This window comes from Phyllostomus discolor, chromosome 4 (genome assembly GCF_004126475.2).
Source record: "Phyllostomus discolor isolate MPI-MPIP mPhyDis1 chromosome 4, mPhyDis1.pri.v3, whole genome shotgun sequence".
NCBI lineage: Eukaryota > Metazoa > Chordata > Mammalia > Chiroptera > Phyllostomidae > Phyllostomus > Phyllostomus discolor.
The window spans coordinates 90,502,814-90,518,659 of NC_040906.2; the positions used below are offsets into that span (position 1 = coordinate 90,502,814).

General features: G+C 47.7%; 1 protein-coding gene across 1 annotated transcript in view; it reads right to left on the minus strand.

Moving 5' to 3' along the window:
- MARCO (macrophage receptor with collagenous structure) overlaps nt 1-15,846 on the minus strand; it is a 37,221-nt gene that overhangs the window by 11,782 nt on the left and 9,593 nt on the right. The window contains exons 2-9 of the mRNA XM_036023629.1: nt 12,534-12,635; nt 11,493-11,714; nt 10,135-10,170; nt 5,520-5,564; nt 4,287-4,331; nt 3,882-3,989; nt 553-651; nt 401-436 (exon numbers count right to left, since the gene is read on the minus strand). Of these exons, the coding sequence (XP_035879522.1) occupies nt 401-436; nt 553-651; nt 3,882-3,989; nt 4,287-4,331; nt 5,520-5,564; nt 10,135-10,170; nt 11,493-11,714; nt 12,534-12,635 (693 nt within the window). The remainder of the gene's footprint in view (nt 1-400; nt 437-552; nt 652-3,881; nt 3,990-4,286; nt 4,332-5,519; nt 5,565-10,134; nt 10,171-11,492; nt 11,715-12,533; nt 12,636-15,846) is intronic.

Genomic DNA, 15,846 nt, shown 5'->3' on the forward strand with positions numbered 1-15,846 from the left:
ACATCTGTTCTCAGCAGTGAGACTAGTATATCCTAACACCTCATATGTTCCCTGGGCAGGTTTAGAAGTAGCCCTAACAGAGGCAAAAGGGGAGAGAATACAGTCTCAGCAATTTATTACTTTTTTCCACTCACTGCTGCAGTTTGGGTCTTGTGAACTTACTAGGAGCCCTGGGTTGCAAATGCCCAGCTCCAACCCTGGATGGCAGAGTGGGGTGAAGCTCTAAAGAGGAATATCATTTAAGCATGCTGCTTTGTTACTCTTAGGAGGGGCCAGGTTTTAGAAACCCCAGATACTCTAGGTTAATACTGCAATGAAATACAAGATAGGAGAGTCAGGTCTTGGGCTTGACTTTGTCCAGAAAGAGTAGGAACTGGGTACAGATTCCTACAGTTCTTACCTTGATCTCCTTTGATTCCAGGAATGCCAGCCACACCTAAAATTAAGAAGGACTTTTAGGAATTATTTTGCCTCTAGCTCAGCTTTCCGGGGGGGGGGGGGGGGGAGGAGGAATACCTACAAGCCAGTGGACCTGCCCACACAGCCTCTTACCTGGAGGGCCTGGTTTCCCTGAGTCGCCTTTACTCCCCTGGGCTCCAGGGGGTCCCATGATCCCCATGTCTCCTTTCATGCCCATATCCCCTTTGCTTCCTAAAAAACCAAGAAGTCATAGTCAGGCATGACATGAGGGCAAACCTGGGCACCAGGTCTCACTCTGACTTGTCCCACTCAAAGAGATGATAGCTGCCCTCAAGAAGCATACCTCTTTGCCCCAAAGACATAAACTCGAAAAATTGACAAGGTGACCTGGCCTGGCTGATTGACAGTGGAAGGTCTGGAAGCCAGGTTCTCAGGGCCCAGGTCAGCACTTGGGTCCACTTGGGAGGGACCACAGCCCAGACTCAACCTGCGCTGCCCAGCTTATTTGGGGAATTATTTTTTTAAGTCTCCCAAACTGAAATCTGAATATTTCAGAAAGCAGACACAAAATGCTGAGAATAGAAAATTTGAGCATCGATGGGGAGAAAGATGTGGCAGTTCATTTTCCTGTCAGCTGTTTGGCCACAGGCTTTCCTTGTGACAAAGGGTTCACATTTACCCCGTGTCATCAGCACTTGTCCCAGCCTATCCACTCCTTGATTCTCCTTTGCTCCCTCCCATTTTCTGCCACTGATTGGCACATATCAACTGAGGGCAGCTCCTCACAAGGCAGGACTCACCAACCCCTTCCCAAAGTGTGCTTTTGGTTTGTGAGCAGGCTGCTTGGCCCTTGCCAGCTGCACCATGCAGACCTGCTCATCAGTAACCCATGGGATGGCTGATATTCAGGAAGCTGCAAAGACCCACCCAGAGCAACTCCCTTGGGCCCTGGGGATGGCTTGTTGGGATAGAATTCCATTAATGTGATATCAGAACTGGAGAGGACTCAGAAGGCCACCAGCTTTCTCTCCAGTGAATCAAGAAAGGAGACAAAATGGACTGAAGAGGAACAACTGTCGTACAAACCTATATGGGTATAAGCTTTGAGGGATGTTAGCGGTAAGGTTTGGAAATCAGATTCTTGAAGATGCTTTGGATATACAAAGAATGATTAGTTCTTGGTGGAAGACAAAACAACTCTCAAGAACTTGTTTAGAGTTGAGATCTCTTACAACAGCCTAGGTGCAAACAGCAAGAAGGCAGTTTTTGTCATTCAGAGTGTTCACTGTGACAGAAGGAACAAATGTCTCTTATTAGAGGGACTAGAAATTATTTTCCTGGAAGGAATTTGTTGGTGTCCCACTGCTCTGGGCCAGCCAGGCCCATCATTCCTGGCTGTACAAAGTTTCTTGAGTATGACCTGGGCCTGAGTCTGTATTTCTATGACTTCCATATCTCCATCAAAGGGGACAACCTTGGGAGCAGAACAGTATCAGTGAAAAGACCACTCTGGCACCAACTGAGCAATTACAGCTGTGTCTGATTTCAGAACTTCTAAATCACAGCTAAAGATGGAGCATGACTCCTGGAACTTCACCACTCTAGCATTACCCATCTGCTGGGACGAAGAGTGGAAAACCTCAGTAGTACCAGGGTGGGTCATACTTGGTTTGGCAAGCAGTGGGTAAGAGAGAGCTTGAGATCCTGGAAGAGGAGACTTAGAAAGAGGAGGGGGAGATCAGCGTCCTGATTTCTGAGGAACTGAGTCTGTTGCATTTCCTCTCACCAGCCACAGTGCTCCCAGGCTGCAACTGCGTGTGGGCTCAATGCCCTCTTATGGGGCAGTGTGTGAGTGTAGATGGAAAACACCCATAGGAAAGGGCTGGAGGGTGAAGGCCTGGCTATTGTCCCCTTCCTTGAGGCTGGCAGAACCACCCTGAGAAAAGTTTGGTCCTCCCTTTCCTATTGCAAAGAGAACTCAGACTGCTACTTTGGAAACCATCCTTACAGGTCAACTGTCCAACCATCTGCCTAATGCAAGGACCCCCCCACCAACCCCAGTCCCACCCAAGAGAATTCTGTACCTATTCTTCCCTTCTCCAGTGGCAGGCTGCTCCTTAAGGCCGTCATCTGCCCATTTCACCATGGGACGGCCCCAAGTCTTACCTTGTTCTTCCTCCCTCACCATGACAGAATTGGTTCTCCTGAAACTTTTGCCTATTGGTGCTCATTCATCTACTGGGCACCACTACAGCAAGTCTATTTTTTCTTCCACAAGTGCCTTTCTAATATTTGAAGATGGCTGAGAGTTCCCTGCTAAGGGTTCTTTTCCTGAAGGCAAGTGTACCTAGTTTCTTATATGTAAATAATTTCCATTTGTAGTGACAGTATCACACTTCTTCTGTGTCTCATACTCCTGTTGTAATTAATCCTCATTAAAGGTTACTATTAATATCCTCCTCTTTTAGGTGAGTAAATTGAGGCTCAGAGAGGTTAAGTTATTTGTCCAAGGTCACACAGCTAGTGAGTCGTATTAGACCCAGGTCTAACCCAGGTCTGCCTGATCTTGGAACTGAAATCCTTCCCTTCCTACTTTACAGGATCACTAATACTACTATTAATAACGACAGTCATTTATTTAGTGTCAACCATGTGGCAGAATTTGAAAATATGACCTCTAACCTTTATAACTGCCCTCTGTGGTATACACAATTTAATTATTATTTTAATTTAATTATCATTCTTTTCTGAAATGAGGACATCAATTCTCAGCAGGCTAAGTTATGTGCCTAGTCATGCTGGTGGACAAGCTCAGAGCAGAGACGGCAACCAGCCCAGAAAGCTCTGCAGCCCTCATTCCCCCTGCTGCATCCCAGATCCACCCTGAGAGGCCCACAAAGAGGTCAAGTGACAAAGAGCATGATGTGCTCAGTCATGGCCAGTGCCCCTAGGGGAGTGCTTCTCAGAGCTGTCTACTAGACCTCCAGGGTCAGAATCATCCAGGGCCTCTAAAACATACTGTTGGGTCCAACCTGAATTTTGAACAAATACTGAAAGTAGTTCTTACCCATGGCCCTTAGCATGAGAAGTACTGCACCTGCCATAAAGGAGAGGGGCTGTCTGGAATGAGCCCCTTGCCTTCACTGCCATGCAGGTTTCCCTCCTTCCCCTGGCCCACCTCTGGTGTCTCACTTTCTTTTTCTGCTACTTCCTAGCCCTGCCTATCTCACCAGTTGCCACCTGTTATGCTTGGTGTGACATTGTTGCCCCTCTCTCATATTGCTCTTAGCTTTCACATTCCTGTCCTTTGCTCACCTGGATGGAAGGAACCACATCTACAATCCAGGGATGCTGGTAGGCTAAGGATTGCCCTATCCTCTGTGGGTGCTGAACAGACATGGTTGCTCAGAGTGGGAGACCAGCCCCCCAGGTCTCCCGGTGAACACCAGCAAAGCTCTTACCTGGAAAACCCCGGTCTCCTTTGTCTCCCTTAACACCAGTTTCCCCTTTCTGGCCAATGAGACCCCCATCGCCTTTGCTGCCTTTCTCTCCCTGAGGTCCTGGGTTGCCTGTGAAGGGAATGGTCAGTGAGGTGGGCTCCCAGAATCCTCCTGGGGGTGGGCTTGCTATGTGATAGGCAGGAGGCATTCTGGGGAGAAAAGTAAGGAGTCCCCAGAAAAAGTCTAGGGGTGTGTTAACTCATCTCTTGGGTAATCTTGAGGTGGTACAGTAAGACTCAAGAGGACTGTAGGAGGCATTAATGCTCTGGGGCTGGGGAGGAGCTGAGGGGACGAAATGCTGGGGACAACAGACTTAGTGCCTGAGCCAGTGCATCATTGATCCCAAGCAGAAGAATCACAAGTCACCTGTGTCTCCTTGCTTCCCTGGAGCACCCTTGGGTCCTTGGAGGCCTGTGGGGGTGGGCACGGGGGAAGAAGATCTCAGTCACTCTGTGGTCTCAGTTCTTCAATCAGCAAACATTCTAGACTCCCTGCTATGGGCAGCTTCCCTGCTAAAGCACCCTGCAGAGATCTCATTCTCTCTCTCCCACACACATACACACACAGAAGCCCATGGACATGCGTGTGTGACAGCATGGGTGTGCAGGTGTCTGTGTGGGTCCCTTGCTGCATAATAAATTCTCCCCTTATTGTTTACTTGCCTATCTTCACCACTGAAAACCTCCTTGGAAAAACCCTTGCTGGAGGCTTAGAATGAGAGACTCTTTGGGATCTCTTCTATTAAATTCCTCCCCAAAATTAGTTTCTCCAAAAAGATTTTTATTTGCTAACAAGTTTCCCCTCCATAACTGGCAATGGTTTCTTTCTACCCCAGTGGCCTGGAGACCTAGTCACTGTTGGTTTGTTTACTTGCCCATCCTTGTAAATCCTCTCTTCCAGCTCTTTCTCTAGCAATGTCTCACTGTCTTGGCATCTGTACATCTCAGTGGCCTCAGCACCTCCAGGGACCCAGAGGTTGGAGAGTCTAAGCAGAGAGTGGACTGGACTGTAAGGGTCATGGCCTTTGATATTTTAGTCTCCCTCCTTCTGCAGGGAGGTGCAGTCAAGCTCCCCAGATTCTCTGTTCCAGCCATGCTATGGTGATTTGTAAGGCAGCTGGGTGGGTTTAGGCTACATACTAAAAGATAGTCACAGTCATGGGCTTTTCATCATGCTTCTCCCCGTGTGACCCTCTGAAGCACACTTATCCCCATTTTATACATTAGAAAACTGAGGTTCAGAAAGGTGAGAGAATATTCCCAAGGTCACAGACCTAGTCCATGGTGGAGGCAGATATGTCAGATTCTAGAGTTCCTGCTGCACCAGTGATCTTGACTCTCCCCAGTGATGCTCACAGACTTGGATCCCTGATCCCTGAGAGGAGACTGAAGCATCCAAACCCCTCCAGCCCCATCTAGGTACTTTCTCTGCAATGCAGGGTGCTTCTCAGCATTCCCAGCCCATTTAGGATGTCACACTGAGCCAGCCTCACACAGAGACCCTGCTGAGTGTTTGGAGTGGGTCTGTGTCTGTAACCCTCTGCAGCCCCTCTGAAAAAGCCTGCTGGGAGTGCCAGCACACACACTGGCCCCCACTTACCTGTCTCTCCCTTGATTCCTGGTGGGCCTCGGAGTCCTGGGGGGCCTGGAAAGGAAAAGAGATTCAGAATACAGCCAGAACAAGGAGGAGAAAGGATTATGGTGCCTGTAGACAAGTGGGGAGTATCAGCAGCTCCATGGTTCCCTTTGACCTCCTGATCCTTCTTCTCAGCCAAGAACGTCAAGACCCTTTTGACCTAGAAGACATGAGGAAGAGGAGCAGAAACACCAATAAGCCAACCAACCAGGTGTGTTCACAATGCCATTCAGTGTCATTGTTCATTCAACAAACTGTCACTGAGCACTCAGGACCAGCCAAACTGTGTGGAAGGAAGAAAAAGGAAAAAAAAAGACAGAGCTGCTTTCTGTAAGAAGTGCATGGCCTAGCAGGCAAGACACAATTATATAGATGACATCTTCTGACGGGGACTGAGTCAGACAGACCTGGGTCCCAGTAGTAGCAGAATGACCTTGTGCAAGTCACTTCCCTGTTTTGAGCCTCACCTTTCTTGTCAGTACAATGGTGTTGACGCACCACTTACACAGGGCTGTCCTGAGGTGATCACAGGGAAACCATGTGGAAACATGCTGCGCTCTGGACAAATGGCACCTATGACTGTTGCCATTCCTCTGCAGTTCTCTGTCTTTCCAAGGGCCTCTCTATTTCACAGACTCAAGTCTCACAATGATTCAGATGGGCAGGACAGGGCTCCTTGTCCTGTCTCAGTCCATTCTGGCTGCTGTAACAATATACCACAGACTGGGTGGCTTACAAACAACAGAAATTTACTTCTCACAGTTCTGAAGTGTGAAAGTGCAAGACCAAGGTGCCGGCATGATTGGGTTCTAGTGAAGGCCTCTTCCGGTTTGCAGCCTGCTGACTTCCTGCTGTGTCCTCACGTGGTGGAAGGAACTAGGGTGCTCTGTGGGGCCTCTTTTACAACTGCTCTAATCTCATTCATAAAGGCTCCATTCTCAGGACCTAATCACCTTCCATAGGCCCCACCTCCTAATGCCACCACCTTGGGCATTAGAATTTCGATACATGAATTTCAGAGGGACACATTCAGAACACAGCAAATCCCCACATCACCACAGAGAAGAATGGCCTTCTGAGAGCCATGAGCATTGCCTAAGGTGACATATTTGGAGAGAGGTCAGCAGATTCTGGGTCTCCCAACAGCAAAGCCTGTACACATGCCAGGGAATCATGGTGGGAAAGCTTCTACAGTCATCCCTTGGTATCCACAAGGGATTGGTTCCAGGACCCCCATGGATACTGAAATTCACAGATGCTCAAGTCTGTTATATAAAATGGCATAGTATTTGCATATAACCTATACTCACCCTTTCATGTATTTTAAATCATCTCTAGAGTACTTATAATACCTAATATAATGCAAATGCTACATAAATGATTGTACTGCATTCTTTAGGGATCTACGTTTTGGAATTTTTATTCAAATATTTTCAATCTGTGGTTGGTTGAATCTACGGATACAGAACCGTGGATGTGGAGGCCTGAGTGTATCTCAGAGTAGAATTGCAGTCCAGTGTGTGGAACCTGTAATGCTATGAGATCCATTTTATATATACAATACTGGGGTCCAGAGGGAAGGAAGTAGAACTGGGGACTACAATACCTCACTTCATCGCAGGGTCTCAGGAAAGAGTCTGGTGAGGATCAGTTCAGGGTTTGAGAGCTGGCTCCCCTGCTGTGACCTGGGTGAGGGCCTTCCCTTGGCCTAGCATCACTCTCCTCTGCACATGGGAATAGCAGCACCCTCCTCACAGGATCCTCAGGGGACTTGATGAGGTTGTGGGACATGGTAGAAACCCAGTAAAAGGGGTTTCCTCTACTTACTACCAAAAGGAGGAGGCGAGAATGCCAGAGACCCAGGACACAGAAAATACCTCAGCAGAGCTGTTCCTCATCCTAGTAGACCAAGTCTGGAGGCTCCTGCCCCTGACACTTCAGAAGTGCCCTAGAATATTGTGCCCCTCAGGCAGCTCTCTTTCACCACAGGCTGTACAGACTGTCCCAGGTCCACTGTGGAGTCCAGCTCAGCTCTTGCAATCTTACCTGGCTCAGCTTGAGCAAGTCAACATACCTCTGACCCTCACTTTCCTCATCTGTGAAATAGGGATGGTAGCAACAGCCACTCAGCATTAGTGTGAGAAGTTATCAAAAGAACAGATAAAATGTACCTTCAGTTAACTAGTGGGGCTGGCCCCACCCCCAGGTTTGCCTAGTCCCTGCTACTCCTCAAGCCTACCTCCCACCTACATTTCCCCTGCTCTTGCACTCTGGACTCATGAATTGTCATTCTCAGCATTCCTTTACTCACCAAACTCCCTTTCCACCTAAGAGCCTTACACTTGGGATTCTTGCTGTCTGGGACCCATGCTTCATTGTAACTTTCTCTTACCCTCAGGTCTTAGCTAAAAGGTGGCTCTGGAGCCTTACTTAGCACCTGTGGAAGTCAGGTCCCATCTATGTTCTTTTAACCCAGGGAATTGTCCCCCTTTCAGAGCAGTAGCCAGGGCTGCTACCAAATTATTCTCCAAGTTGATCTCCTGCCTAAACAGGAAGGTCCCTAGGGGCAGGTGTCCTGTGTGACTTCTAATGTGTGGATTCACTGCCTGGTCAGTGCCTCATCCTTAAGAGGCTTTCAATAAATATTTGTTGGGAAGAAAGAAAAACGTTTGGGACATACAAAAGATGGGAACTGAGGCACAGATGGGCTCTACACTACACTTCCCCAAAGCTTGACTTAGGTGTAATGGCTCCCTCTCCCACTTTCCCCAACTGTGTTTTAGGAAGCTTGGGCCAGTGTGCAGCTTTGCAAGCAGGCTTCTTCAGGATGAAAACACCAGCTTCTGAGCTCTGCACCCTGCTGTCCTCTCTGGCCAGCCTACTGATCTCCATTAGGTTTTCCAGCAAAATGTCCCTTTGTGGAGCCCTGACTAGGCAAAGCAGGATGGGGGAGGGGAGAGAGGCTACAGCCTTCCAGGGAAGCAAGTGAGTCCTGAGGCAGATCTGTAGACCAGGCTGCTGAAATTACTAATTCCTGCCTCCAGTTTCTGGCTTCAGAAGAGAAAGAGAAAGACAGATAGAATAAGTTGTCAGAGACTGAGTGAGAACCACAGAGAGATAGTGTCTGAAGGTTATAAATGTATATACATACATGTGCTCATAGAGAGACAGAGAGGGACCAGAGGGAGCCTGTTCCCACCCTGATGTGGGAGAAAGTGGACTCCTTGCTTGGTCCTGGACCACTGCCTGGAGCAGGTGATAGAGCAGATATTAAAGGTCAGACTAAACTCACTGAGTTGAGAAAGAGTTTAAGCATTGATTCTGCCCACTAAAGTGATTGAGGTTTTGAAACAGCATCTCCTTACAGTGCAAGGGCCAACATTCTTCAGGCTGGGGACTCTCTAAGTATCAGCTCATTTAATCTTCTCAAGAACAACAATAATGAAGCAAATAATAATCACAGTAACAAGAACATTATTGAGAAATCACTCTGAACTGGGCACTGGACTAAGCACTTTCCCATTTATCATTTTATCTTGACATCAGTTCTGGAGGTCCTACCATTGCCCCTATCTTATAGGGTAGGACATAAAGCTCAGAAGTGGGAACCAACTTGTTCAAGGCCTCCTGGCTCCTGAAAGGCAGAGCTAGGGTTTGTGCTCCAGTCTGCCAGTCATCCAAGCCTAGATTCCTGGCACTTGCAAGACTTACTCAATGTCCCACTGGTCAGTAGTGTGATCTGGGCCATACTTGAAAAATTATGAGACCACAAAGTTCTGCCCCAAGAATGTCACGTACATTTATTTTCAAGACGAAATTTCAAGACTGAACTAATGGACTGGAATAGAGTGCCAGCGAAGTATGTGCATGTATGTGCAACAAAATGTGTGTGTTGAGGTAGAAAGAAAAGGAAACTAAGCCACAGGCTTTGTCCTCAGAGGGCACTTGTTATTGGCAGATATTTTTTTCACATCACCTCACTTGAATCTTACAGCAACTCTGTGATGGAAGGATAATTTCCTCCATTATTTTCTACACAGGTGAGCAGCCAATGTTCTGGAAAAATTAAGTAACTGGCCCAAAGTCATACAGCTAGTGAGTGGCAGACCTACAACTAGACTCAGATCAGTCTGACCTTACACACTGTCCCTCCCCGTGTCATTACGGTGACCACTGCCAGATGGGTGCGGAGTGTTAAGTGTCAGGTAATAGGCACCTGGAAAGAGCACTTATGAGAAACAAAGAAAGTGACCTATACTGGCAGCTGGGATTCTGAGAGGAGAGGCCAGCTGAGGGGATGCACTGGGGCCCATCTTAGAAGTGGCTAGATTTGGGGGATGAGTTGAGGTAGGAGCCACTTCCCATCTCAGGCAAGGAGCAGCTTAAAAGCCCAGATAGTGGGTGTGCAAACATGGTCAGGGGATCAAGAGGAGAATCCAGGTGAAGAACAGGGAGTTTAGGGGGGACCCATGGAAGGTAAGTTGGGGTCAAGTGTGGAGGACCTGAAAGGCACAGGCCAAGGGGACCATGGTGAAGGTTGTGGAGAGGACAGAATGGGTCAGAGTGGAAATGAACCCACCTGGAGTGCCTCGTTCACCTTTGATCCGGAAGAGCTCTGAAAGGAAAGGAGAATGGGTTGCAGGCTGGGCTGTGGTGGCACCACCCAGAGCTCCCAGCTTGGTGCTGAGTTAGTGCCTCCCAGGTGGGCAACAGAGGTAGATTGTAGGGGGGCTGGGGGAAACTGGGGGGACCTGAGGGGCACGGGACAACAGGAGCCAAGTACCTGGACATTTTCCAGGAACGAGTCCTTAGAAAGGGCCAGGTGTTTAGTTGTAACTAGTGCTCTACACCTGAGAGCTCTACACCTGTATATCTCTGGGAGTCCCAGAAGTGTGGGACCCTGGAGAGCCCCCCACACTGTCAGAGACTGTGGGGTGAAACCAGCTGGGAAAATGCCTCAGGTTAGAGGAAGGGTCCTCATGCTGATCAGCACTAGCTCCTCCTTCACCTCTCAATTGAAAGAGTAATACTTCCTGTGCCCAGCACCTGAGCCTGGACTCTGCCTACCTGCCACACTGTCCCCTAGCCTCACATCCCAACTTGGCTCTCATCTGTGCTGCTGTGGAGGCAGCAGCCCTTCATGGCATCTGTGTACAACACATGATCCTATGGGCACAGGCCCCTGGCCATAGGCTTACCCTCCTAAGCCCCAGTTCACCCAAGACACGGGGGTCAGAGCAATGACCCCAGGCTCTATGCAGTGGTGTAAACCCTGCAATAACCAGGTCACAGCTAGGAGCTGATTTTGCCTAAGTTAGTCCTTTCCCTTCTAGGCCAACCTTACAGAGTGGTGGGTATAAGTCCTGGAGGGGACAGAGGGAAGGAGGACCCTTTTGGCTCCCTTTTCTCCTGTCTGCAGCCCTACCATCTAAGCCGCAATGTTTCTCCTTTAGGTCCAGCTGATATTTCCCCTCCACAGTTCCCACATTGCCTTGCCTACCAGCAATGGGCCAGTATTAGCTGTCTGTACAGGTGAAACCCTGGGAATTGCCACAGGTTATGGGTCTTACCCAACCTCCTAAGTATTCTGGATTGGTCTGAAGGCTTTGTGACTTGGACTTGACCTTGAGCTAGTTGCTCCAGTCCCTGGCTCTTGAGGTCACACTCTGTTTGGACAAGGCCTTAGGTTCTTATGTTCCTGGCCCCACTTTCTTATAGCCCTGTCTGCAACCCATGGGACCTGTAACTTCGTGTCCACCCCATATGACTCTTATTCCTTGTCTTGGACTTCAAATTTTCATGCCAAGCCAGAGTTTTGGAGGACCCCCTTGCCAGGGAAGGAGTTTCAGGCCCAAAGACCCTCTTGCTATGAACAAATAGCTTGTACTTCCTTGTCCTCCTCTGAAGAGTCCCAATCTGGAGAGGAGAGGGCCAAACCTGGGTTCCGAGTGAAGTTGTCCACTTGCTGCAGCAGGTGCTCCTGTTTGGTGTGGACCTGGCTGAGCTGCGCCTGCAGGACTTGCAGGCTCCGCGCACCTGCAGCCAGGTGAGGGGTGTGCTCTGACCAGAGTAAGGCGAAGGATGGGCTGTCCTCTTCGATCAGTGTTCCATTGCCAAGGTAAATCTCCAGGGACCTGAGCTGCTCCTGCAGATTAAGAACTGGATACCCCACCCAGACCCACAGCATTCTTTTAGGACCTCCTTAAATGAGGCATTTGAGCACATTCCTGGCATTTTTGTGTCATTGGTGCATACCTCCTGTAGGCCCTGAATGCATAAATACATTTCATATGCTGTGAAGACCTAGCATGAGCACAGAGCTTTTCTCTGTCTTGCACATGTGTGCTCCACACTGAGGCAACACTAAATGTTCACAGAACATCCCCTTGTGTACCCATGGCATCACAATCAACCTTTAATCTTCATGCAGTGAAGATCCTTGTGCATATTCTGGACACGAATGCATAACAACTAATGTGCTGGTCTGACTTATTCATGTGACCTTGATATGCATGTGACATGTATTTATGACAGCTGGGCACACGATGTTCTTGAGTAAATTCAGTGTCTTCTGATGGAATTGCTTTATGACCTTAAGATTAGGAGTGGGAACACTTTGAAGAGTAAAGCCATGTTAAAATGAACACCGATAAAGCCCCTTCCAACTCAGAGGCTGGAAATCCTTGATGTAAGATGCTGATGGCACACCTGTGTGAAATCATTGCATTTCACTGCTTTGGATTCATACAGGCTCACGTGTGTTCTCTGTCTCTCTTTCACACACACACACACACACACACACACACACACACACAAAACGCAGCCTACACTTCTCTCTTCTCACTTTCCTCCTTCTGCCTCCATCCATGAACTAAGGGACTGAGAGCTCTCTCCCAGCAGGTGGCAGCAGCAGCCCCAGGGCTCTCCACTCAGCTGGAGCTCTGTCAGTCACTCCCAGAGGAACCAAGGCTGCTTCACCTTTTATCACCAGCAACCCAGCACCGGCAGAGAGCAGAATCAGGTAGATGACCACCGTAACCATGAAGCACTTCAGCCCATTTCTCTTTTTAGGCTTTGGATCTGAAACACAACCAACAAGAAGGTGGCTGCTGTCAAGAGTGGAGCACAGGTTCCCCAACTTGGGCTGGAGTTCCCTGTGTAAGTGCAGAGGGCTCCCTGTGAAGTTGTGTGGAGAAGACACCAAAGGCCCACTCCCCCCAAATCTCCCCCCAATCCTCCTGCTTGCCACAGCACAAGAAGTGCCACTGTGGGCATTCATTTGTGTGGCCAGGCAAACAAACCCCTGTGCCACATTTCACAGCTGGAAGAGGGTGGTCCTTCAAACAGGTATCACTGTCAGAGCCCCAGCACAGGGCCTGGCCACAGGGGGCTCTGGGTAGGTGTTTACCAGGTGAATTAGTACATTGATGTGTTTGTTTCAAAACTCTGAAAAGAGGATGATTGTTGCCATTTTATACACAAAGAGCAAGGTTTGGAGAAGTTGAAAAACATATTAGGTTATAAAATGCAGATCTGAAATTCACGTCCAGGCCTTTGTTTTCTTTGTCTTTAGATTTTGAAATTATAACAGTTAAAAAATTCTTAATGTAATTAAACAACATTGACAGTATAACAAGAGTTAATGATTTTCCCTCAACCCCCCTGAGGTTCTAACTGAGGAGGTGAGCTTTGTCAGCATTCTGGGGTATGGCCCTTGCTTCTACCCACAACCCCCCTTACTCTCAGAAACTTAATACCCATACACTTTCACATACACTTGTTTTTTCTTTTAATTTTACATAAGTGATATCATATTACATATAATATAGCACATTGCTTTTTGCAATGAATGATTTTCTATGGACAGTCCTCTAGTTTTCTTTGTAGATAAAGATTTAGTAAGTCTTTTTTAACAGCTGCCTAATAGTCCTTAAAAACAAAAGCTATAATTCATGCAAATATTTCCCTATTGATGAGCTGTCCCCTGTCTGGGGTGTTACAAAAGAAGGTGCAATGGCTCCAACTTCAGTCTTTTCCCCAGGCCAGCTGTCTCCCTATCTAGAGGTATCCCAAGGCAGGGGCCTGGCCAATGGAAGACCCATCACTCATGTTACTGAGCACCTGCCCTGCTCCAGCAATTGACCAACATCATCTCTAATGCCTGCAGCAATGATGTGAGATAGGTGTAATCATCCCATCCTACAGAGGGCAGACCTGGGGTTCTGGAAAGGTGACACAGTGAGCTCCTGACCCTAGGTACATCTGATTCCCAGGCCTGCAGTCACCTCACTAGCCTACACTGAGTTCTGACTCTGGGAAAATGCAGTTGATATGAGCCCCAGGGCAGACCTGAGGGGAAAAGAGATTAACAGTGAGCAACCCAGGGGACAGAAGGAGTGTTGTGAGCACTGTTTTCTTTAGAGTTAGGTGAGGGTGGGTTTTCAGTTGACTATTGCAATAGTGGTGTATGACCTTGGGTCTTTTCCATCACCTGTGAGGCCTATGTTATGCTGCTTACATACTTTCCAGCTATCTGAAGACCAGGAGTACTGTTTAATCATCACTGAAGCATGGTGGTCTAGAGATGGTTCTGGCAGTGCCAAGAAGAGTGGGTTTTTTTCATTGGGTAGATTTTGTTAGTTGCACTTGGTTATGCTCAATATAGCACAGAGTGTCCCTGCTCTGTATCTCCCTATAGAGGCCCACACAACTGTCCAGGCTCCATTGATAGTGGTCAATTCCTGGAACACAACCTGGCTAAGTCACTCCCCTGCCTCAGCCCTATGGGGCTGCTCAGTTCTCTCAGTACAGACAGCTCCCTGCCTAGTACATGAAGCCCTCCTGGCAACCAGTTCTCCTGGGGCCACACCTCCTGTAACATCTCCACACAAAAGCTAACCCACTGTCAGGCCAGATCACTCATGGTTACAGCTTTCTTGCTTTGGGCAATGTATCTCTTCTGAATATACAGCCCTTCCTCCTTTCTATGGCATGACTAATTCCTACTTATCCTGTGGGAGCACCATGGAGCTTCTGCTCCAAGATACATTCTCTCATTCCCCTGAGCTTCATGGGACCCTGATATACTTCCCCACATCACTATGGCACCAATCGCTCTGCACTGTCCTTTTATCTCTTAGTCTCCCCAAGTATCCTGAAGGCTTCTGGGCTATATTCCAGTACCAGCATGGTATCTGGCACACAGTATGTGCTGCAAAGACAATGACTGAATACATGAAGGGATGAATGAATGGTTGCAGATGTTTGGGTGCTGAGCATGTGTGGAGTTGACCTCTGTCAGTTTAGAAGTATTGGAAGAATGTGGGAATGCAAGTTAGGGCTTCAGGTATCCATAAAACAATCATGGTGGGGATGGGTAACACACAAGAGAAACTACATTTCACAGAAGATGGTGGGTGGTGAATATAATTTATAGATAGAACTAAACTTGATGGAAACATAATATGGGATGGGAATGAAAAAATAAACTGCTTCAGAGACACAGACCTGAAGGTAAGTTAGAGGCAGAAGGTAAGTTGAGGGCCATTATGGAAGATAATAGATATGTTCAAACTAGACAGTAGGAGCATAGTGGAAGGCATTTGAGTAAGGATAATGAGAGAAAAAACAGATTTGGTAGAATGATAGGAGTAGTTTATGGATGTTCACTGAACCCCAGAATGTTTTTTTCTGTCAGACATATCACTTGGCATAGAGGCAAGATATTTTAGAAACTGGTAATTTTGAATCAGTGGGCATTATCTAACTCGATCTGTATAAAGCAGAGGATGTGATACATTTTATACCCTCTATGCTGATCATTTTATCTCTTACAGGATAGAAGGAACTGCAAAGGAATATCTATTCTAGATTGGATCTATTCATGGATTTTTCCATGAGAAATTGTTGCTTGATGAGAGAGAGACAGAGAGAGATAGAGATGGAGAGAGAGAGAGAGAGAGAGAGAGAGAGAGAGAGAGAGAGAGAGAGAGAGAGAGAAGCTCAGAGGAACAAGAATGAGCTTCCCTGAAATAAACTATAGTAAGAGTTTGGATGAAGATTCTAGGGAAGCAGTTTTCAGAAATTTGACAACTCTATTGTCTGATGCACCAGGGAAACATAGCTTGAGAGAGAAATAAAATTTCAATTTTATAAAAGCTCTCAATGAAGAAAAAGGCTGCATACAAACTCTAGGGTTCCCAGGCCTGCCACTTCCCAACCCTTCCTCCAGTGGCAGAAGCTAGTTTGGTGGGTTCATTCCTCTTCTTTTGTATCACTAGTAGAAGTCAAG